Raw genomic sequence first — 25,395 nt, 5'->3', positions numbered from 1 at the left:
GAATCGAGCTCGAGCTAGATGAGACATCAACTCAACACTTCGGTCACTAAGGGAGATCTCGGCTCGAGACCTAAACTCGATAATTAGTCAATTAAGGGAGATCTTAGCTTGACACCTCGCTTATTAGGGAAATCTCAGCTTGATACTTTAGCAGTTGAGGGAGACCTTGGCTCGACACCTTGGTTGTTTGAGAGACTTGCAATCAAAAGTAGCCGAGCTCGAACTTCTAAGCTTTTGACTCGAGCCGAGTTCGAGCTCGAACTCAAGTCTCTAATTTGAATAGAGTTCAAGATTGATAGTTTATGAGTGAGCCCCTGCAACGCAAAACCCCTCCGCTAGTCTATACTTAAATATAAATAAGGCAAAAGTGATTTGTCCTCCTAATTGGTTTTTAAAATTTTGGTTAAAACTGCCAGAATCATTACCATAGTTGGATTTGGATCATTCATCATTTTGTTTGCATCAAATTCGAATATGATGATCTGATACCATTGGTTCACAAGTTAAGCCTGGGCCCTATGCTATTTCTAAGAAATGGGATGCTTATACAAACTTGTTCCTAATTGGCATGCTAACTAGGGCTGTCCTCTATCCATTTAGTAATGAAATCAGATGTAGATTTAATTCAAATCAGATTTGGATATAATTATAACTGAATCCGATCCGCATGCAACTTGACAACAGCCCTATCACGAACTGCCAAGAGATGAAAAAAAGAAAGGGAAGTGCCAACTTACCAAGGTTGAAAGACCCACCTAAATATGTTGGTATTTTGCAAGCCTTTCTGTGCAGTCTTGTGAGCTTCAGCAAGGTTGAAAGGCCAAAAATTGATCTTTTTTGTTTGACCACCAAAATCCAGAAATATGAGAAGACGTGTGCGGAAAGACCTGAAAACACCAAAAACATCGAATTTAAGGAAGATTCAAATGAAGCTTTTTGGTCTTTTTGCGTGATATATAGCATCCAAACATATTTTTAAAGGCCCGGTAAACTAAGCTATTTTACCAAACGGTCTTTGTTTTTAAAGACGACTTTATAAGTTCAATATGTCCTTTGGCCATCTGGGTTGTTAGAAGGCTTTTCTAAAAACAAGATTTTAAAAATCGACCCGGATATGGAACTGCGTTGGCCACCTTTTTATGGCTTGATGGTTCGACCATCTGGGTTAAGCGGTCCAAAAGTTTCAATTATATATCTCTTTCTACCCTTTGGAATATTAGGGTAGGATAGGATATATATGTTATGAGAAAGGGGCATGGGAATGAGAGTGGAAGGAGGGTTTGTGACACTTGTGACTCAGATGAGGGAGGAAGCAGAGGCGTGGGTGACCTGTAGCAGCGATGGTGATGGCAATCTACAGTGGCAACGACGAAGTTGACTTACAGTGGCAACACATCTCTCAGATTTTTCTCTCTCTCTCACACACACACACCTGTAATCTGAAATGTCTCTTACAGATCTATCTCTGAAAATAAGCTCTCTCATCTCTCTCTCATAGATCTGAGACCAATCTTGCTTCTCTGTCTTTTTGTTATTTTATTTTTTTTGAAAATTTTAAATAAAACATATTAGACCACAAACCATTGCCCGGGTAAAACGGTTCAACGGTTGGACCATCTGGGTCAGCAGTTAACAAGATAACAGTTCAGCACTATAACGGAACCAATATCTTAATCGGTTTCTGCTCCAAACGATCCAACTGTCCGAATCAACAATGGTTCAAAAGCGCTGTCTAAAAAAAACTTGCCAAATGACACCTACATTAAGCTCCAACCTACATTAGATCAATAAATCACCCAACCAAACTGCCACTTGTTGTGGTAATGAAAAGATTAGATGGGGCAGGTCCCGCATGAAAAGTGAAAACAATATTTAGTAGTCAAATGAACCCATCTACATGTATTTGAATTTGATTAAGAGGTCCGAGTCTAGTTTATGGTGGAACTACAACCACAACTACTATCATTATCATGGTCATCATCGTTATTTTTAAGTTTCTGGAAGTTTGAACTCTTTTCTTCTTTTCAGAAGACGAGAATGGCTGTTTTTTAAACAAGTTTTCACACAAAACAACTTCACTCCCAGAAATCTCGTATTGTTTCAACCGGCGACTGCAAGAGTAGACTGTCGCAGTGGGAACAAGGCCGAGGTTGGTTACAAAAATTGTCACTTTGTAGTGAAAACTATGGTTTTCCCAAGTACAAAAAGGACCAATGAAAGTTCAATAAAGAAAATAGTGTTGATCAATGCCCGATCTACTGTCCACCCGAAAATTGTCACTCCACCAGGATTGGACTGCAAATACAATACTGCATCGAGCATAGTGTGTGTCAGGTAAGCACAACATTGATGGAAGAGGAGAATATATCGATTCTATCTAGCAAAATATATATATAGATAATTGACAATAACACTACAAACATATCACATCCCTGGTGATGAATGATTGAATTCCTGGCTGAGAAAGCGATTAATGGTGGTACATGATATCTAGAAGGATTCACTCTTGTCTAAGTAAGTGCAAGCCACAAATAATCCAACCATCATTATGAAGTTTGATTTAAGAGGGAGGTGGGAATGAAGAATTCCTCATATAGGACAAATTAATCTCTGTCCGTATAACGTCTCCCCACATGGGAAGACAACAAAGATGCATAATTGTAATTCAGTGTATTTCAACCTTGAAACATAGTCCTGACAAGACCACTGCGACTACCATGGATGTGGAAGAACATACTATGCATACAAAATACTTGCTAACAATGGAAGATGCCAAGCTTTTAAGATCCTACAATGTCCACCGATATATTTTCAAGTGCCCGAGTTAAAAACACAATACATGCTATTATTTTATGCTGGAACACTGAACAGGAGAGGAGATCTGACAAGACAGAGAAACCTAGTTTAACTAGAAATGAGAAAGATCCCTAGGATAGAGGAACTTCTACAAATCTCGCTACAAGCACATGATACCTTTAATAAAAGTAGCTCAACACGATTCATTTCCTTAGGCAACATAGAGCTCATGCAATTTGCACATGAAACTCTAGAAGCTAGATGGAAAATTTGGAAAATTGAATACTTACACATTCCTAAGAAGGAAGGTGCCCTGGGAGTGTGAAATCTTAGGACATTCAAAATTACCTTGCTAGGTAGATGGCTACAGAGGTTCTGTGAGAAACAGGATAGTCTTTGGAGGCATGCCATTGTTTCAAAATATGATACAAGAAATTTTGATTGGAATCTAGGTGGGTCTATTTCCTCTTTTTTTCAAATAACTTACATTAATCATTGAGAAATTCTAAGTACAACGGGGGGGGGGGGGGGGGGATAAACTGTCTTAACTCCCCCAAATGAGGCAGAGGCCACCAGAAGAAATATAAGTAAAACCTAATTAGAAGTGAGCCCAGAACAAGGATTCCCTATTCACCCCTTGCTTGGCGAACCCATCAGCAAATGAGTTAGCACTTCTTTTCACCCGGCTGCACTTTATCTCAATGTCCTTGATCAGCCAATTAAATTTTTTCTTTTCATTGCTGTAAGTGTAAATCCATGTTCCAATCTTTTTCTTCCTTTAACCAACCTACTACCCACCTCCGAGTCACCTTCAATTACCAACTTACTAATATTCAATTCTTTAGCTCTTTGGATTCCTTCCAAGGCTGCTAGGTCTCAGCCCTGAGAGAGTCACCTTTTCCAATTGGGCCTGAGAAAATAGCTAATACATTCCCATCCTCATTCCTGAAGACTCCAATTGGGTCTATTTCCTCTTACGGTTGTATGGTGTGGAAAAGGAACTGAGAAGGCTTACTTATGGGTTATACATAAAGGGAAATGGATGCAAAATAGGCAAGGGATCAAGGGTTAGGTTATGGAAGGACAAGTGATGTAATGACCCAACCACTTTGTGGAGATTTTCCCCTCACTTTCCATGGCAGAAGCTAACTTGGAGGCTTTAATCAGGGACTCTTTTGAGGTTCACAATGGAACCCTCTTTTGAGAAGACATTTCAATGATTGGGAAAGATGGCTAGTCTTCTACATAAAACTCACAGTGTCATCCCATACTTGGATCAAGAAGATATCCATCACTCCATTAGCACAAATAGAAACGAGAGATAAATGAAAAGGGGAAAGGGGAATGTTAGAGAATAGATCTCCTTATCAACAGAGTGCAGGCAAAAGCATGTCACAGTGATATGCCAATCTTCAGGGGTTAGCCAGGGTTTGGGGGGTTCTGGGTATTTGGGGGGGGGGGGGGGCAGGCTACCTCCCATTGTGTAGCCCCTGAAGCAAAAACCAGCAAGGGAAACTGACAATGCCTCTTGAATAAACAAACCATTGTTTTGAAACAGTCTCCACACATTAGGAATAAGAAGTGTATATGAAATAGGAGATTCATCCATCTTGATCATAGTTACAGCTTCATATTTCATTGTCAACTTTATCATGAATCCAAGAGGAGATGCTTCATAGATGGCATAATTCATTAAAACTATTCTTACTTCACTGGTATTTGAGGCATATTAGGGAATTAGATAACTATTTCATGCTAGTTTTCAATGGACAAACAAAGCAAAACAAAAACAAGAATAGAAAAGAAAAGAAAAATTCTGACATGTCATGATGATCACTTACAGCATGAATGCTTCACATGGTTATGTACTTCATAATGCTCATAAATGGAAAAAAATTATGGATAACTACGCATGTGTATATACATGTACACGTAGACAAGCATGTTTGCTTATTATGAACAAATCCATCTTGTAAAGAGGGAGCAGTAGCTTTATCATATTTCTAACTGGCAACACTGAAATTGGTTAAAAACAGCACCAGAAGATGGATTAGAGTATTTATCTATACAACTTGAAGAGATGAGAAATAAGTATCTCAGAGTATTTTATTTTATGCTAAATTGAAGAAGAAAGTTGTCTAGGGAACCTAGAAATTCCTATTAGCAACCTCCTTATTTTACAATTAATATGGATCAGCTAGAATAGATCAGCTGCCCCTGTGCCTTACTAGAACAAGTCTAAAGAAGAGGTCTGCAGCTTTTGGACCCGTCTTGTGGCCTCTGTGGCCTATTGCCTGAAACAACAGACCATCTGAGTATCCACTGTTCTGTTTCTTCCAAGGTGTGGGAGCACTTCCTCAATGCTGTTGGGTAATGCCAAGGTCAGTCAAAGACTAACTGTGTTGCTGGAAGATCCAAGGTTTGAAGAAAAAAAGGAAAGCTGGTCTGGAGATCTGTTCCTGCAGCTGTCTTATGGTCTATTTGGACTGAAAGAAACAATAGAATTTTCTGTAACAAGTTGAAGAGTTCAGATGACGTAGTGCAATGTGCAGTTAGTAAATTGATATCTTGGTCTCTGTAAAATCTAAGCTCAAAAACCTGAATTTGCCTGAGTTGTTTAAGATCCCATTCCCTAGGGAGTTTGTAATCTGATCTGCTTTCCTAGCTAACCTCAGTGTGGCTAGGAAGCTGTTGTACTATTTGCTAGCTGTTCTAATAAAATTTTGTCTTACCTTTCAAAAAAAAAAAAAAGAAGAAGAATAGACCAGCTGCCCTTCACAACTCTGCTATGGTGATAGGATAATAGACTATGGATCATTAGTAACTTGATCACTCTACAAGTAGCACTTGGAACTGAGGTTGGTATAGGCTGAACTTGGATGTACCAAAGATAACATATAATCTATAATATAATTGGTATTAACTATTGTAAGTACATAGATTTAGGCACAGTGATTTAAAAGGCGTGCCTAGGCACATAGGCAGGGCGCATTTTTAGGGTATGTGCCTCGCCTAGGTCCTAGGTGCATCCCTTTCAAAAGGTGCACGCCTGGTGCGCCTAGGTGTGTGCCTGATGTGCCTTGCGCCTCAGCCCAGCCATGCGCCTTTTGAAAATTTTACGTTTTTTTTTTTTACTTTTTTTGAACTTAGCGGCTAGGCCGGGGGCTCCGAGCATCCCCTATTTGCTAATGTTGTTCATTCATTCATCATAACAAAATATATTCTTAAAAAACAATTAAAATTATAAAATCATTATTTTTTGTGTGTGAACTAAGAATTTAAGACCCTAACATGGACTTGTTTGGGCTTGCCTCAAGGGCGTGGCACAAAGGCGGCTCATAGAATCAGGAATGTAATATGTTTACATCACATTAGCTACTTAAAGTAATGCAATTGAGGGAAAAAAAAGAGATTGTGGGTTTTACATGCTTGAAAATGTTTTATATGTTTGATTTTATTTTTAAATTTTCATTTGAATACACTTTACATGTTATGTTTATGTATTTTAATTTTAGATAATAAGTTTTTTAAAACACTTATTTTAAAACTTAAGTTTATTTTTTTATTAGTATTAAGTTTAATATTTTTCTTTGTATTTTTTTATTTTTTTGGCATTTTTTGAATTTTCTAACTTTTTTTATTTTTTAGCCTTTTTCTTTGTATTTTTGCGCCTTGTTTCTAAAAGGCGTGCGCCTCAGGGAAAATTGGCCCTTGCACCTTTTTTGCGCCTTGTGCTTTTAAAACACTGTTTAGGCATCATGGGAATTGCGATAGAGATCAAGCAAGTACATCATCACAGTGTGTCCATATTGCAGCATAGGCCAAAACCCACCAGTGTGACCCCACCTTACAATAACTACCAAATTGTATGGGTGCTTTCACCTTAAGATGTGATATAACAACTTGACATTGTAGTGCAAAGCAAGCTGGTCTTAACTTAGGAACCTCGCCACCACAGTTTTACCTTGCAAATTAGTGCAACATCGCAATGACCTGCGTTGTGATGGCACTCTGCCTTAATACCATATTGCAACACTGTGACAGTATAACTCACTCACACTCACCTCGCGATGTTGAGCCAGCACTTAAGCCATCCCCAAGAAAATTTCCAAGGCACAGTCAGGCACATTTCTAGAAGAGGGCAGTAGCTACACTTTGCTCATTTGCAGATCCCGAGGAGAAGGGTGGGAACCCAGACATTGGGGTCTCTGCCAGACTCAAACCCTAGCCTCCCTCAAGTTCTCTGTAACCTCTTCCCTCCTTCCTCCTCTCCTTACAGAGCCATCCATCTATCATCCTTCAGGTTGTAGCCTTACCCACCCTGCCTACAACTACAACATATCTGGGGCTGATAAAAGAATAGAAGGAAGATCACATGATAAAAAGCAATAGTATCAATTATACAGAAAAGAAGATCACAGCACTTGTAATCTGTTTTCAGCTTAATAAATAAAGTTATTTTGCTGGTCAAAAAAATTATACAGGAGATATAGATGTATTTTCATGCAGGAGGATGCACCACGTAGCATAAAATAGGATGGGCCTTCAAGAAATCAAGCCGCGACAAGCGCTTGTCTTTCTATTTTCATAAATGACAAAAAAGAACTTTTATAAAGAAATAATGAACTTGTAGCATAACCTGATTCAAGGTAAAACAATGATGTGAAAGTGAAGGAAACAAATCAACTACTAATCTTGCTCCAAACAAACATAACAATAGGTAGATAATTAGTCCCTGCAGAGAAGTTGCCATAAATGGGGGCATTCAAGGCTTTGATACTATTTCAAAAGTCAAATTTATAGAAGAAAATCATGAAAAATGCCTAATCATTATACACAAGAAAGGTGCTCTTCCAATGTACCTGATGCTCAATGGAAAAAATGGTGATATATCTAACAAGCATGGAAGAATATCTGGATCTAAAGAAGATTTCTAGGTGCAGATTGAGATTATAAAGACTGAAATTAGAAGGATTATGGGGTTCCCTTACCTTTTTGGTAGTTTTTATTATAAGATGGAGCAAACAATTTTCTCTTTCCAATTACTGATAAAAAAAATTCTCTTTCCAGTTTGGATAGTGCCGTTATACTCATCAGGAAGGAAATATTTTGGTTGGTAAAAAGGAATCCTAGTGTCTAAGGAGCATTACTCATGTTTGTCTATACTCCATATTTAATTGCATTAATTGATATTTCTCCTATTATACTATTAAGTTTTAGGTACATAATTTGCACTTAGCTTGAAAACAAAATTCTGTCTAGAAAAAGGTGCTTATTAAAGCTTGCAGTCCCTTTGATGTGACATGATCATATGACCTGCCAGCTCCAAGGTCCACAATCAGGGACCGAACCAATCGTTTAGATTGAGTCCACGAATTGTCTCTTTCCAGCAACCTTTTCCATAAGCTTTAATGAGCTTTATGCAACAAATTATATGAGAACAACAAGATTTCCTACATTTTATGTACTTGCGTTTTTTCTTTTAAGTTGGTCTTTTCCCTAAGAACCTGGGCCATTTATGAGCTAAGTTCTTTTTCAACCTTGGTGATGAAGATCCAAGTTAAGAGTCGAGGTTAAACGGTGGGATCCTACCACCATCTCTTCCTAATTTTCTTTTCTTTATTGTTTTCTTCTTCAGCTTTTGAGACCATGATTAAAACTTTTGGTTTTCCCTAATGTTTCCAAAACCTTAAGTTCTTCTCAAAAAAAAAAAAAGTTTCCAACAACCTCCACGTTAATGGGAAGAGAGGCAAGATGTTCACATATCTTTTGCTGTTTATCAACAAGCATACAAGAAGTTTATCAACAAAACATGAAATGTAATAAAAAGTTAGCCTAATTCAATGTACATACTACATACCAAAGGCTTGTCTCTTCTGATATGTGGACATATAAGATGCCAATTGTGAATTTGTGGGAAATGGAAGATAATCCACCGACTCCAAATCACTTTCAGAGTAATTTATTGATATTGAACCAACTTGGTTGCTGGCCTCCAAGTTTCCCATACTATTTGAGACTCTTAATTGAGATGCATCAGTAGAACTGCACGTAAATAAAGCATGCCACTGAGATGCAACTGAAGCAATGCCTTGCGCTCTGTGGGAAACTTGGTTGCTGGCCTCCAAGTTTCCCATACTATTTGAGACTCTTAATTGAGATGCATCAGTAGAACTGCACGTAAATAAAGCATGCCACTGAGATGCAACTGAAGCAATGCCTTGCGCTCTGTGGGAAATCTTTGCAGCTGCATGCAAACAAAGAACTATTCCAACAACCTGAACAATTGATGAGACCTGAGAACATCAAAGTATAGGAAAAAGTGAGTCTTGAATATACAAATGGACCAAATTATAAAACAGTAATGAGATACAGCTTGAAAGAAAACTTTTGAGTTGCACCAATTATAGGTGCTTCAAAAAGAAGCATTGCATATGATGAATACATTATTAGTTGTTCTAATAAAAAAAAAAAAAACATTATTAGTTGCAGAATATTGAGGACCACAAAATTACAAAGACTAAAAAAGACCATCACCCAATTTTGGTCTCTGCTATCTGGGGTCTACGGAGGAGTTGACTGGATACCGACCTAATGTATAGATGGCAATTCAGTGGTTAATCAGGTAACCACTTCAAAAAGTAGAAACCCTGCGTTGTCTTGTGTACTATCCTGCCTAACACGTTGGTGCTTTCCATGGGGCAGTTCAGTTTAGGTTCAAGATGATGTCTAGTCAGGCCTGATAAAGTCTGAGCTAACCCATTCTATACCAAACCACACCTTTGCCATTTCTACTAGCATCTTAGAGAGTGACCTGAAGTTTTCATGTGGAATAATCTGAATAAGAAGACTTCTTGTAAAAGGTAAGAATCAGAAAGATAATGAGAAGTGTGATGGGGTAGGTTAGACCACATGCGAAGAGGTGCCAAGTAACTCCAGCTGTACATTGTTGTTTATTACAAACTAATAAAACCATTATTTGTTATTAATCAGAAAGAACAAAAAAGAGCTTTTTGTCTCCTAGATTTTTCTATTGGGGGCTCTTCCAATCCATCTACAAACTTAAGGGTGCTAACTTGGGGTTCATTTCTTCTTATGCCTTTCTTTCTAGTTTCACATCATAAGCATTTTAATATTAGAAAAAGAAAACGTAATGCCACCATACAAAAATTACGTCTCATCAGATCTAAAACATTATATACATAAATACGTATACAAGTTACATGTCTGATGATTATGAAAATGCATCTAAAGCAATGCATCACTGCAAACTACAATGTGCATCACAAACCCTTAAATCACAAAATAACAAAATGTTAAAAAGGAGGTTTCTGAAAATACATGTGGGGTCTTATGTTTTGGCTTTTTCTGACATAAGGGCTGATGTTAGAATTAGTCTTACAGCTATACCAATCTGGTAGATCTCCTCTCTCTGAAAACCAACCAGATTGGATAATTGTGAAGTTCAGGTATATAATTTTAACAGTCAAAAGATATAGCAAAAAATATGAGGATACTTATAGGATGGAGAATTACAATACTGATTCCAGTGAACTGTATTTTCTGCTGTTGGAGATTTCTCAGATTAGATTGATTGGTAGTCTTATTTCCTTATTCTCAGATTAGATTTGATTGGTAGTCTCATTTCATTGTGTGTATAGCTTTATAGACAATACTTACAACATTTAGGATGGGACCTTAGATCATTGCTAATAGAAAATCCCCATTCTTGGGCCATCTAGGAATGAAAATATCTACTTCAATACTTACTGCAAAGTCTCCCCCATTGATAAAACTGATTCCATGATATCCTGTGGTCTGGAGCAGTGTCACAAATTGACTTGCTGTCACAACTAAGAATGCCAGAAGAAGATAAATACGAAACCTATGACTTATTTTAGATAGATGATGCCTTAGACGAATATGCTCCTCAATAAATACTGATACATCATGATTCCTTTCCAGAAGCATGCCATAATCTTCAAAGTGGATAATTTGCAGATTGCATACTAAACTGAACAGAAGGCAGGCAGATAGGAATATTGTAGTCAAATATGTCCATGACACAACCAGAGCCAAAAAGATAGCAACAGATTGCCACCAGGATTCATGACGCACATATATAGCACGGATTACTTCACGAGCAGTCTTCAGAAGGAAGCATGGTAACATCCATAAAACAAGCAAGCAAAAAAAATCCTAGGGAAAAAAATTCAATCAAACTTGCTTAGAATCGAATAAACAAGCCCACCAAATCCTCAATGCAGTCAGTTGCTGATCAACAAATAATCAGTAAAAAATATCAAATACTTATAGAATAGCTCCAGTGAAAATAAAAGTAAAATAACTGAATGTGTTGGTCATGGTTGATAACTACAACTTCAAAGTTTTACAGGACATAATATAAGAAAAAAGACCAGGAGGCAGGAACATGATCCTGAATGCCATGCTTGCATTTCCAAGCTCTAAGAAACAATTTGGAAGTCATTCTATTATCGCAATGTTGCATCTATCATTTTTCATTGTTCGGGTGTAAAGGATGTGTTTATACGCAGTCAATGTCGATCTGGAAATCCTGCCTTAACAAACCTGATGGCATGGAGTGGCAAGTGCTTGGAATCCATCTAGAAATTCCATAGATATAGTTAGAAATCAGCTAGAAAATCACTTCCCAACAATTAGTAATTTAGTACCAAAGGGAGAATTTTCCTTCAAGAAATAACAACAAACAGAAGGTTGCCCATAAACTAATGTAAATCAACTTTGCAGAGTAAAAAAAATTCCTTTGACTTTTGATCCCACTGTAAGATCAGAATTCCCTGAGATACTACAGTGTTCTAGATCGAACTTGAAATATTTGCTCAAAACAAACCCAAAAGACTTGGATGGATGAACGGTAAAACTAGAAAGGACATGTTAGAAACAAATTCATATGAAAGAACCTAGGATTAGCTCCAATAGGTGATAAAATGGGAAATTAGATTTAGGGTCCGTTTGGTTTGCATTCAGAATTGGAATCAGAATCAAAATCCTCCGGAATCAGAATCGGAATGGTCCATTCCCTTAGTCTGTTTGGTTCAGACAGGAATGGGAATGGGAATTGAAATCAGCAGGAATGAGATTTCATTCCCAAGGGAGGGGCAGGGAATGGCCATTCCCTCAAATGGGGGAATGCCATTCCATCAAGAATGGGAACGGGATTCCAATTCCATCCAACCAAACAGTTGGAATCAGAATAAGCCCATTCTGATTCCAATTCCAGACCCTCCCACGAACCAAACAGGGCCTTAGATGGTTTAGTCACGTGTATAGATGACCATCTACAGCACCTGAGAAGTGATCTGTTACAAGTTGAAGTGGCCCGCACCAGCTAGGGACAGACGGGGAAGGACTTTGGTAAAACTAATAAGAAATGATTTAGTGTCCATAATTGGGCAAGGCTTTTATGACGATGAAACCCGAAAGGCAACATAAAAGTTCAATGAAATGTTAATTTAAACCAAGCAAAGAAGTCATTATTGGTTATTTCGATCTTTTGTTTTCCTCGTGTATGATGTTTCTTATATTGTAGATTAGCTAGAGGATTACATCCTGGTAGTTAATATGCTAGAGAGTACGCAATAAATGACAAAACGAAAAAAAAAATCACCCCATACTATCGGTTGAACAATCGAACTACTTCTTTAGTTCCTCTAAAAATCTAAATTTAACCATCTATCTCGGAACAAACCCAGAACTAGAAAAGAGGGAGATGGGAAGACTTTTTCAATAGAACAGCATGAACTAAAATCAAGAAAAACAAGAACGTGTAAGTGGGTATTTCTTACCTCGATCTTCTTGATGTATTCCTTGCGAAATCTGCTCATATGTCCGTGATACCGATCAACGAAGAGAAACTTCCGAATACCATATTTGCGAAGATTGTGAGAAACACAGAGTAGAGAAACAGCAGCAAGGCATGCCTCGGAGACGAGGATATGGAGCTCGAATTTGTTGATCTGGTACCTTTCACAGTCGGAACAGCGCGAGATCTGGAGTGCCACGACCGAGATTGAAACACCCACAAGAAGAAATATGAACCAAGAGAAAAGAATGCTCAAGAGAGAGGACTGGTGGAAGCCTAGAAAACAGAGAACAGTTTCCAACCGTTGGAGGGCTTGATCGAGTTGGGTATCCTTCTCAACTTCTTCTTGTGTTTGTTCTGGGTCAAGGAGAGGGGTTTGTGCGGGAGTTTGTTCTGTTTGTATATGAGCTTCAGCCATTGGCGACACCGCGACAGAGATAGGATGAAAGGACGTATGCACTACAGGATGTATGGCTGAGCCTACATATAATAGTGAACAGGAGGGAAGAGAGTCTCAGATGTAGGATCTTGACCTTTAATTTAATTTATTAGAGACAGAGTGATGCCTTTGTTCTATCTTTTTATAGGTTTTTGTGTACATTGGAAGACGAGAGTGACTGTGGCGCCCATTTAAAAACCAGGATCAGATAAATACTTCATAGATCTATCTGTCAAACAAAAACAAGGAAAAAAAAAAAAGATAAATACTTGATAGAAATCTTTACCCGCGATGGTAAAACGCTGTACAGAATTACAGAGATTTGTCAAACCCTCGTTGAGCTCATAAGTATCATAATTCATACATACACACAGTGATAGCACGTTGCCGTCCTGGTTCCACGCGGTCATCTTCGCCGGCCGCCGAGGGACGAGAGGGGTGGCCGAGAAATTTGGAGAGGGTAATAGGGAGTTGAAAAGCAAAGACAAACTTCAAAGACTTCAAATGAGTAGAGATAAGAAAGGTGTTAACTGAAACTGACCCAGTTGGTAAGCTCTCTAGCTGGTTGTAGCGGAGTCTTGGGTTCAATACTTCGATTCCCGCCTTAGCCGGAGTTATTGAGTTCGGGGAATGGACTAGACATGGTCCAATGTTCTTGAGTAGTTGATTTCCAGTAAAAGACTGGAAGGTCTGATTTTCAGTTAAGAAGGAAAAAAAAAATCCCACCACCCGGTTCGGTTCAATCTGAGCCATTTCAGGAAATCATTGATTGGTAATTTTACTTACAGTCATTCACATGCATCCTTAACACAAACTGAATAAGCGCCATCGTATAGTTATTGATAGGCAACTGAACTGAATCATCCATTGGATTGTCAGGTTAAAAAAGTATATACAGAATGGCCCACCAATTGTGTCTATAAGCACCAACGAGGTGATCAATCTGTGAATACACCTGGGTATGTCAATATGTGGAAATGTGGGTGATCGGCTTTGATTTGATTCCTGGCGAGTTCAGGGTCGATGTGATATCCCTGAGAATAGTTTTATATTGTTTCATGGAATATTGAGCAAAAAACAGACAAAGCCTCTCTTTCCTCTTGCTCCTCTCCTCTTTCGTTTTGTCGGGGAATGAATGATTATTGTGAGCCAGAGGCAGAGGATTACATTATTAATAACTTGCATTGCACTGCACGGTTGCTTTCCAGTTGTCGATCCAATTCCAGCCCATGTATATGGTAGATAACCAGAGGCCAGAGCCTCTCCCTTTCCATCTTTTTCCACGTCTCCTTTATTACAGTAATTCCATTTGTCTCGATTTGACTTCAAGTTCAATTGGATTAAGGGTGATCTAAATTTGATCTATTCATAATTTGATCAATTGTGAATCCTATCTGTTTATGCAGCTTAGAATTTGTAACTCTGGCCGCTATGAATTTTATTTCATTGGTCTAAGCCTGGATAAAAGAGGATTGTGTGATATTGGTGTTCCTGTATTAAAACTTTTGTTTTAAAATTTTATAGTTATAGATTTTGGTTTATCTTTTTGTGTTCATGTTATAACATTTTCTGGAATATAATGTTATATGGGCAAGAGTAATCCATAACCAAATTATGGAAAAATAGGATTCATGCAGCTGAATTTGTATAAAAATAGGTGAATTAGGTGAAGGTGACTACTTTATTTTTTATTCTTTATTCTAAATAAAATTTTAATTTGAGAAGTGACTAGAGAAATTCTTTATGTTTATCTGCTTTCTCCTCCCCCACCACAAATCCAATGCCATCAACAAAAACTCCACAAACTACCATTTCTCCAAACCATTTTTGAGGTAAAATATGCCATATATCCATTACAGTAGGTATTAGTTCAACCAAAATCCAACCCAATCCTAGCCAGCATTAAAATTTGATGCACTTGGGTTGGGCTTAAGACAGACATAATTTAGATTGATTAATTAGCTCATACTAAAAATTAATATACATGTATGTGTGTATGTATGTATGTATGTATGTATGCATACATACATGTATATATGCATTAATTATTAAAAAAAGAATATACATATATGCATGTATGCATATAAATGTCTTTTTTTTTTGTATTTAAATATGTGTCTATATATGTACATAATTTATAATTTGGACAGGCTCAAGTTGGGATAAGGTCGAACGAAGCCTAAGATTAACCAAAAAATTTAAAAAGCTCAAATTTTTGGACTTGGGCACAACTTGAGGATAAAAAATCCAAGCCCAACCTGTGAAGTTGTAGGCTGTGCCAGTCCAGGCTTAGCTTGAGCCCGCCTAAATCGTACCCCTAGTATCCATGTTATGTTCTATGCCTTTGTACTTTTTTAGGTTTTTAATCATATTTTTTTTCTTCCATTATAATCTTCAAATTTGAGATGATGGGGTTATATTCCCATTTACAAGAAAATGTTCACTATAAAACTAAGGGTGATTCATGATACATCTCATTTTTTTTCTAAATTAATGATTAATGCAAAGGCAATTTCCACCATTGCAATCAAAGGTAGGCCTTTTTAGAGTTCAGTCCATATCAGAATTGTTTTATTGATTTCTCAAATGCATTTACGCCAACCCTCTATAACACCATCCCTAGTGAATTGGGAATCTTTCCCCCTTATTGTGGATGGCATTAGAAATTCTGAGGTGGACTGAACTCAAATTACTCCTTAAAGGTAAAAGGATAAAACAATGAAGAGACACTTAGATTTGACTACTAAAACATATTTTCATGGCATGGACATGAAATTAGTTATCCACATTATGTAGTAAATGAGATTGGATATGCTTCTCACATAGGACGCCTCATACCGACCTCACACATACATCCTACCATGCATTGGGAATATCTCCCATACTTATAAGTTATTATTCACGGGAATGTTCCCAATGAACAGCCGACACCTGTCCCGACGGAGTCCCACTCAAACTCGCATGAAGGGCACGCGAATAGTCAAGTAGCGCCACTTATCTTGCATGCATGTGCCATGCACGAGCAAAAATCGACACATTCTCTTCATGCGTTAGAGCTGAATGTTATTTGTTTTGACAGCTCAAACCATCCATCACCACCCACTATTGCACTAAAACTGGCTGCCTAGGCACTATTGATCTTCTTACTGGGAAACGATAGCATGGCAAGCCGAAATGCTACCACATGGATATGCCAACAAACACTCTCCTGGCTATTCGTAACTGACAAGTGTTTGACTACTTCACCGGCCAAGTTATCCCACCTGAGAGAGTACTAGCGCAAACAACATTGAGCCTTCTAGCTTTGGCTTCTCCGCAACCTTAGGATCCATCCACCGGTACCTCCCACTTTCTAAGACAACTGAACAACCTCGAGACATCCCCCTTGCCTAACATGGCTGCTTCCATGCTTCCAATGGATCAATGTGATGCGGACCTGTCTTCACTGTTCCTCTCCAACATCCCCATCAACCTCCCCTCAATGTTGCCTCCTCATCAGTGCTCTCAGGTACTATCTCATAGCTATAGCCACTTATAAACTATTGCTTATGTTATTTACCTATTTATCTCTTTTGTCCATTAACATGAAAATCATCTCGTGGAACATTAGAGGTGTTAACGATAATAAAAAGGTCCGAGAGCTAATAATGTTCGTTAAAAAAGAAAACCCGACCTATTATTTCTTTTGGAAACCAAACTCTTGGCTCAAAATAGCTCCCGACTAGCAAAAAAAAAGAGATTCTATAACTTTGTCTTCCAAGAGGCATCCGATCATTTTGGTGGCCTCCTCTACTACTGGATAAATTCAACACGGTCAATACTATTCATGTTAATACCCACTTACTCTATCTACAAGTCCTAAATTATCCTTCTCATACACCCTGACAACTCATTTTATTTTATGGCCACCCCATTAGACACCTCTGAAGAAACCTATGGGATGATATTACCCAACTCCAAGCAACAACTCATTCCCCCTGGATCATTGTGGGTGATTTAAATGACATCTACAAGGCCGAGGACCACAAGTCCTTCAAACATAGCCCACCTCACCTTTCCAAGCACTTGCAAAACTTTATTTGCACATTTGGTCTAATTGAATTTGACCTTATGGGGCCCCAGTTCACATGTACCAGTGGCCAAAAGGAACCAAACATACCCCCTCTTGGTGTTAGCTATTCCCCAATACCATCCTTCGTCACTTTCCAATAATCAATTCTGACCATGGGCCCATATCAGTGGACATCACACCATCCTCTCCCCATAGAAAACCCCACTTTCATTTTATGCCATTTTGGATTGATCACTCTGGCTGCAAGGAAATAATCTCTGACTCATGGAATCAGCCCATACACGACTCTCTTGTTCATTAAGTTATCACCAAATTGAAATCCTGTAAACTTGTTCTTGAACATTGGAATAAAACCCAATTTGGTCAAATACAAAGTCACATCCAGAAAATAACTAACCAAATATCAAATTTACAAATGAGAGCTTTAACAGAGGAGGAGCAAAGAGAACTTCTTTCTCTTAAAAGCCAGTACAACTATTGGTTGCTCAAGGAGGAGCAATTGTGGAGAGTTAAGTCAAGGGAGCTATGGTTAAAGGAAGGGGACAAAAACACAACTTTTTCACCACATTGTTAACTTTCAAAATTCAAAGAATAATATTGATTGGATAAAATGCCCTGATGGCTCCTGGACCTCAAATCGGCCATCCATATTCTAGATATTTAAGGATGCTCTTGTTGAAGTGGAAGGCAACCAGAAGACTTTGATATAGTTTTATTAAATGGTATAAACCTCCCCACCCTCTCCACTCATCATCAGGACACTCTTTTAGTCCCTCCATCATTTGAAGAGCTATCAAAAGTGATTAAATAATTTAATCCTCATAAAGCACCTGGATCTGATGGCTTTACACCATTCTTTTTTTAGCATTTCTGGAGCCTAATTGGCCATGACATCTACTCCATGGTGGTGAGATTCTATGATACAGAATTCCTGCCAAAAGAAATAAATAACACAAATTTGGTTTTTGTCCCAAAAAACAATAAGCCAGTGGATGTCTCAAGTTCTAGGTCCATTAGCTTATGCAATGTGCTGTATAAAATCATATCCAAATGGATGGTACTGCGCCTCCAGCTTGTTTTGCAAGATTTGATATCTTCTAACCAATTTGGCTTCTTGAAGGGGAGGTAAATCTCTGATAATATCTTGTTAGTAAAGGAGATAACACACAAGATGACACTCTGGTCTAGAGGTAAAAAGTACATTGCAATCAAATTGGACATGTCCAAAACATTTGATCGTATGGATTGGTCTTTTCTATATCATGTGCTCAGGAAGATGGGCTTCCTAGATAAATGGTGCAATCTATTACACCAATGTATGTCTACTGCTTCCTTCTCTATCAAAATAGCTGGTGAATCTCATGATTACATTTCTCTGAAATGGGGGTTAAGACAAGGTGACCCCATCTCCCCATATTTATTTATATTAGGTATGGTGGTCCTCACCCAACTATTGAATAATGTTGTGTCATTGGGCCATTTTGAAGGAGTTTAAATTAGCTGGACTAGCCCACCAATCACAGACCTCTTCTTTGTAAATGACTGTATCATCTTTTGTAAAGCTGAAATTGGGCAAGTTAAATCCCTTGTTAACCTACTAAAATCTTTTGAAGCCATGTCAGGGTAGAAAATAAATTATTCCAAATCAAGCATATTCTTCAGTTGTAATGTCCCTAGACATCACATAAGGATTCTCTCCCATATTCTACATATCTCTCACACCATGGTTGGAAACAAATACCTTGGAACCCAAGTTGATTCAAAAAGTCGTTCCTCCCATAAAGAAGTTACTGAGGTCTCATCAAGAGCCAATTCTTGGAGCTCAAAACTCCTTTCTAAAGGAGGAAGAACCACCTTGGTCAAATCTGTTCTACAAGCCATACCAATTTGCACCATGGTTACAACAATTAACCCTCAATCCACATGCTTTAAGCTAGAAAAAATATTTAGGGAATTTTGGAGGGGAGACTCAACTAAAGCTTCTAGACACACAATCTCTTGGAGTAAAGTCTATCAACCAAAACAATGTTCAGTAAGCAAATATGGAGGTTGTTAACAAACACATCTAGCATTTGGAGTAGCCAAATACTTCCCCCACACATCATTTTTGGCAGCCAAGAAAGGTCATTGTAGCTCCCAATGGTGGCAGCAAGCCCACAAGTTGTTAAAATAGTTATGGCCTAAGTTACTGTGGTCTGTAAAAAATGGCAGTTCTATCGTGGCAGTAGCCAACCCCTGGATCCCCACACTCTGGTCACGTGCCTCGACTAAAAGACTTGGTGGCACACTCTGATATCAGAAATTTGTTGGTTTCCGAGTTACTAAATGCAGAAGGATCTTGGGACCTCCCCAAGTTATAACAACTTTTCCACGAGTCAACGGTTGACCATATCTTAAGTATAACCCTAGAGCCGAGCTTTTTGGATGACATTTTGGTTTGGAAGTGTAACTCCTCAGGTATCTACACCGTTAAATCGGCCTATAGGTACTTTGCCTCCGTTGGGTGCTCTACATTTGCCACCTTCTTCGACTAGAAGCTTAAGGTACCATATAGATTCCATCTATTTCTCTAGAAGCTTTTATGGGATGGAATGCTCACAAAAAAAAAAAGTCTTGCCTAGCTAAATGAATCGGATAGGCTTTGTACCTTTTGCAAGGTTCAAGAAGAATCCGTGCATCACCTCTTCTTCTAATGCCCTTTTGCTCGAGCAGTTTGGTGTGAGGCTTAAATTGGGCTAAGCCCATCATCCATGCTTACCCAATCTATGCATACGACTCTAGCCAATTAGTTCCTCACATTAAGTACTCATTATGGTAAGCAACAAGCAATGAAAAGCCTAAGCCATTTTAGTATTATTGGCTACCATATTTGGAAAGAAAGTAGACCCCAAAAAAGTGGCGAACATAGTATCATAGTTTTTACATGAAGAGTATTTAATTCACCCTCAATCTAGTTGACGCCCCCAATATCCTCCCACAAATGGCATGCCCACACTTCCTTGGTGGTTCTTTTGACCCAGTTTTTGGCAATGTAGGACGAGGGTTCATCATTTGCCACCCCAGTCAACAGTACACCATTGTTGAAGGATTGTCTTGCTGGGCAATTAACAGCTATGATGCCGAAGTTTGAGCCCTGCTAGGAGGATTGCAAGAAGCCTTAGTCTACAACATCTCTCTTCTTTTGGTATATTCAGATAATGAAGCTTTGGTAAATTTTGCAAACACTGGTAATGCATCTTAGTGAATCGATCAATTACACAAGAATCACCTCAAAAGACTAATCTCCTCTTTTAGTTTTGTATATTTTGTGCATGTTTATAGACAACATAATCAAATGGCCCACCTTTTTGCTTATATTTCATGTAAGGGCCAGCTTAAGTTACACTACAACTCTTAGCTATCACCACATGTAACTTTCTTGTTATGAATTTATCTCTTCTTTTCTTGCCAAAAAAAAGTCTTAACTTGGTAATTAAATTTAGGGTAAATTGCTGAAAACTCCCTTGAAGTTTTCTGGTTGTTGCTGAAACATCCCTTGAAATTTGATAATTGCAATCACCTCCCCTGAAGGCCTAAATTGTCTAACATAGTTGCAAGTAGACCCCCATTATTAGAATCCTCTAAAAATAGGCATGAAAATGACCAAAATACTCATGAAGTTACTTTTGACCAAAATGTTTATTTCCTAAAATTTTATCTCATATGAATGGTTAACCCAAACCCTTCTAATCACTTCCCTAAAATAGACTTATTTTCCAAATTTGGCCTTCATATCAATTGCTTATAGGTAAAGGCATAGTTTTAAATTCTCTTTTTTTTGTTACTTATAAAGTTTATATTGTTTTTTTCTTTCTATAGAAACTAGCCTCAATAGTAATTGCATGGGTATCTTGGATTTTTTCATGCCTTTTATTAGAGGATTCTAATAGAAGGGGCCCACTTGCAACTATGTTAAAAAATTCAGGGGACACAATTGCAATTGCTAAACTCCAAGGGAGATTTCAGCAATTTACCCTTAAATTTAAGGGTAAATCCCTTATAAACCTCTCCAAGGTTTTATGAAAAAGACCTTAAACCTTGCTTCAACTTTGACCTTCCCTTAAACCTCCCCTGACTTTTGAGGATAAAGGGACTTAAAGACTCCTTGTGTTACTTTTAAGAGGATAGAAACATTTAATGCCTATTATGCACATTCTAATTCCTCCTATCAAATTAGTAGGTTTTTCCTAAATCCAACTTTACCCTTAAACTATTAATATGAGTAAATATGATTAGTATTTCATTTTTTTATAGCATAAACAAACTTGTTGGGGGGTAAAGAGAGGTTTAAGGGTATTTTATCTTGTTATTTTTGGTTAAAGATTCAAAGGGCTTTTTTTTTTGTTGAAGGGCTAATGGTATTTCAGTCATCAAACATTTGGTGGTTTTGCATAAAGGCAAAATTGACATTATAATATATTTAAATCCACGACATTAGCAGTAACTCTTAACTATCTATAGGGGTGTACGAGTCCCTTTATACCCAAAGGTCAAGGAGGTTCAAGGGAAGGTTAAAGTTGAGGCGAGGTTAAAGGTTTAAGACCTTTTTAGAAAACCCAAGGGAGGTTTAAGGGATTTACCTCCTATACTTTTTAAAGATTAAAATGTTAAAAAATTTATGAATAAGTATCCTATACTTTGGATCAAGGTTCAAAATATCGATATGCCCGATATGTCGGTAGGGGCATGCCAGATGATATCAATACTATTTTTATACCATTTTTATTTTTTCGAAACTGGTTTAGGGGGCCGGTTTAAGGCTCCTCCACCCTCTGAACCTGTCAAACCCCTGATACACCCACTATAGGGGCATATCGGAGGGGTTTTAGAACGATACATATCAGTTGATACAAGCCGATACGTGTCGATACTTTGAACCTTGCAAACTTTTGATGCAATGACACTTGTGGACCTTAAGTGTGTAAAAATAAATCTAATGGTGGGTTGGGGTTCTGAGACCATGGCTCCTTCAACTTGGCCATGCTAGCAAAGCTAGCCTAGAGGTTGTGTTCTGACTCAAATAGTCTCTAGGCTAGAGTTTTAAAAGCAAAATATTACCCTTAGTCTTATTTTATCCATGCAATGTAGACCTTCTTGGGGTTGGAAAAGTATACTTGAAGGAAGGAATATTTTGGAAAAAAAAGATATATGCTGGAGAGTTAGCCTTGGGTCAAAAGTGAGGGTGTGGGATTATCCATGGATTCCACATTCTAGGTTTGGAGGGCTTCAAACTGGTGGGACCTAGACAAGAGAATTTTTCAAATTTAGAAGTGTCTGAGTTACTACTCAAGATGGTAGAAGTTGAAATAGTGAAAAAATAAATTCCTGAGTTACTACTCAAGATGGTAGAAGTTGAAATAGTGAAAAAATAAATTCCTTTCTGCACCTAGCTTTTGCCCAAAAAATCTTGGATTTTGATTTCTCATCCAATCCATGGTCCGATGGAATTGTTTGGGTAGGAAGCAAAAAATGGAAAAAATTCTGTTAGGTCTGGTTATTTCATTACAAAGCAAGCAGAGGAGGGAGTGTTTTAAATCACTATAGATTTAGGTCTCGACAAAAAGTATTGGAACTTGGTGTGGAGCCTCCCAATTTAACAAAAAATAAAGCATTTCCTATGGAGATGTGTAAATGGTTTGCTGGTTGTTTAGAAAGATTTATTTTGAAGAGGTCTGGTTGATTCATACCTCTCAACCAGATCTTTGTGATAGATGTGGGAAAGTGTTTGAATCTATCTTACATTTGGTTGTTTTCTCTTCTAATCATCGTTGCCTTTCAGATGTTATAAACTTAGATCTAGCTTTTAGTTTTTAATTCTATCTTGTTTTTAGTGATTAGGATTTTGTTTCTGTTGCTGTTGTTTGTGTTGTTTCTCTGTTTGTTTAATGGAATTTTCTTTTCACAAAAAAAAAAAGACCTGCAACATTTTAATATCTTTTAATTTTGAAAATTATACAAAGTCTAACATTAGAGAAAATCTATGATGCGGAAAAGATATGATATGAAAAGAGTTATGACCAATAAATAGAGGAGCGGGAAGTGGAAGCAGGTATGATAGGACACCCACACCATAGTGGTAGAAATGGCCGGTGGCTATGGTGGTAGTTGCGGTGATGAATGAGGAGGTGGGTTTTATGCTGGAGGTGAAGGACAGATCGACTTTCGTCAATTGATGAAGATTTACCATTTGCAAGCATTCTCTCAATATAATAAACTGCTATTATTTAAATTGTATATTGTATGTACTGAACATAAAAGCTAACAATTGGTATTCAGTAGTAATAGATTGGGTAGAGTTTGAGTACATATTCATGGTGGTAGCCAATGATTAAAATAAAAATGTGCTTGATGCCTGAAGTTCAATATGGATGCATATCAATATTACCAATACTCTTATATTTTTTATATATTTTTTTTACCTTTTTATTTTATAAAGTATTAAACGACTGAAGCCCACATTTATTTATAATAAATGACTTTTGTATCAAATATATTTGAATAGACCAATATCAATACAATACATCCAATCATGTCTATATTTTAATCATTGGTAGTAGCATTATGGCATATGCATTATAGGCTAATCTATGTATACAAGTTCACATCTACGCCCCACAACATATCCCGACCTTGTATTGGGAATACCTCCCGATGATGTCTTATCATCTTCCGTACTTTCATCAAGAGGTGTTCCCAATACAAGATCAGGATGTGTTGTGGGGCATTGTGGGGCACCCCCTTGTGCGACACATATGTGAATTCTATTTATACATGATATATGTGCATATTTCGAAAAGAGGTGGTGATAGATCTATTCCTCCCATGTACCACATGCTTGATGCATCATTACTTTATCTATTATTGCTATTGTATCAGATTTTATTGAATTAAGTTTCTTTGCCACTATTAGCCCTCCAGTAGTTTTAATTTTATTTTTTTAGGGTTTTTCACATGGAGGGTTTATATTTTGTAGTTCATTCATTATAGGTAGACTTGTTCATGGGCTGGGTCGGGTTCAAGTTGGGCTTTGCTTTTACATTAATAGAATATGCTTAGGCCCTAGCCAGAAATTTGGAAAAAATATTTTTATTCGATTAAAAACTATTTTATTTATATTAAAAAACCTCAAAACCTAAAAAAAATATTTTTAATCGGACTTAATCATAAAAAAATATATTCAATTTTTATGATATTAAAAGACTTGTAAAAACTATTTATATCAAAAGACCTGTAAAATTTATATTCAATTTGTAAAAACTATTTTATTTATAATAATAAAATATATTTTTATTATATAATACATTATCAAGTCAGGCTCGGGCTGGGCTTTTTTTAGAAAGCCTGAGCCCATGAGCCTGAAATCCTATCCAAGCTCAACTTAGATTGGGTTACCTAGCCCATGAATGGAATATCAAAGTTAGCATTAGGATTCACATAAAAATTTAGTTATATACTTTATGCCTTTATTATTTATTAATAATATCAAATAGTTTTTAAACTTTTTTCACCAAGTGCCTCATTTGGGCAGAATTAGATTGTGTTTGGTAGGGTTTTTAATAAGTGATTTTGTGTCTTATTGCATATTTGCATCTTAGAAGCCAAACACACCCTTTTATTGAATTGCATCGACTAATTCTATTGAAAATAAATTTATAAATAAAACAATTTCTTAATTCATGTAAACCTATTTTTGGCTTGAAATCTAGCTGACTGCTGACTAGCTTCTTGTTGGCAACGAGCGGCACCTGAGAAGATGAAAGGAAGGATTCTTGGGGGTTTACTCGGTGGGAATACTCTGATGCTTAAGTTAGTATCATGTCTGGGAAGTAAAGAGAAAATGAAGGCTAAGAGTGAAGGTCACGCTTATCACTATATTCGAGCGAGTAGAGGTTTTTTCAGAAGAAGCTTCTCCTCTGCCCTGAGGGCTTTTATAGAGGCGCTTTTGTGAGATCGGGCATAACCGCTACTGGGCCCCTGCCATAGCCGTTGCCTACTAGGGCTGCGCAGGTGGCCGTTGTGACGTGCTCCTTGCCCGGGTAAGTGACACATCCCCTAAGTGACAGGCATGCCTCTGCCTGCTGAGAGACGTGGGTGCAGACTGCCGAAAGGACAGGGACTGCGTCGTCAGTAAGGGACTTGGCGCAATCTGATTGGTACGGCCTGTTGGATAGAAGCTTCCTGAGGAATGCTCGTGCGACTCATTCA

At 37.6% G+C, this 25,395-nt stretch overlaps 1 protein-coding gene and 1 long non-coding RNA gene across 6 annotated transcripts; one reads left to right on the top strand and one right to left on the bottom strand.

Moving 5' to 3' along the window:
* Positions 1 to 1,871: 1,871 nt before the first annotated feature.
* On the bottom strand, positions 1,872 to 13,936 carry LOC148862549 (zinc finger CONSTANS-like protein (DUF3537)). Of its 5 annotated transcripts, none has more exons than XM_088977332.1 (5): positions 13,448 to 13,936; positions 12,624 to 13,308; positions 10,567 to 10,995; positions 8,657 to 9,092; positions 1,872 to 2,309 (listed from the first exon to the last, which is right to left on the bottom strand). In XM_088977332.1, exons 2-5 carry the CDS (start codon positions 13,056 to 13,058, stop codon positions 2,167 to 2,169), a joined length of 1,443 nt encoding a protein of 480 aa, XP_088833458.1. In that variant the 5' UTR covers positions 13,059 to 13,308; positions 13,448 to 13,936; the 3' UTR covers positions 1,872 to 2,166. The 5 variants fall into 5 exon arrangements, with proteins under 5 accessions (XP_088833458.1, XP_088833459.1, XP_088833460.1 ...); XM_088977333.1 differs by having other exon boundaries at positions 13,444 to 13,825; XM_088977334.1 differs by having other exon boundaries at positions 12,624 to 13,304; positions 13,448 to 13,754.
* Positions 13,937 to 16,374: 2,438 nt separating this feature from the next.
* LOC148862548 (uncharacterized) lies at positions 16,375 to 23,550 on the top strand. Its single transcript, XR_016110906.1, has 2 exons — positions 16,375 to 16,587; positions 23,185 to 23,550. It is a non-coding gene; the product is annotated as an uncharacterized LOC148862548 (long non-coding RNA).
* The last annotated feature ends 1,845 nt before the right edge of the window (positions 23,551 to 25,395 follow it).

This window comes from Nelumbo lutea, chromosome 3 (assembly GCF_056320005.1).
Source record: "Nelumbo lutea isolate HS-2025 chromosome 3, American lotus-T2T, whole genome shotgun sequence".
In the NCBI taxonomy this organism is placed as follows: Eukaryota; Viridiplantae; Streptophyta; class Magnoliopsida; order Proteales; family Nelumbonaceae; genus Nelumbo; species Nelumbo lutea.
This window is presented reverse-complemented; position numbering and strand designations above follow the sequence as displayed.

What these genes read in the sequence shown, in the direction of transcription:
- LOC148862549 (XM_088977331.1), bottom strand. Translation starts at nt 13,489, where the DNA reads ATGACCGCGTGGAACCAGGACGGCAACGTGCTATCACTGTGTGTATGT. An exon ending in ACAGCGTTTTACCATCGCGG is followed by an intron (nt 13,121 to 13,365) that starts GTAAAGATTTCT and finishes TATTATATGTAG; the next exon opens with GCTCAGCCATACATCCTGTA. An exon ending in TCAATGGGGGAGACTTTGCA is followed by an intron (nt 9,093 to 10,566) that starts GTAAGTATTGAA and finishes TGATGTTCTCAG; the next exon opens with GTCTCATCAATTGTTCAGGT.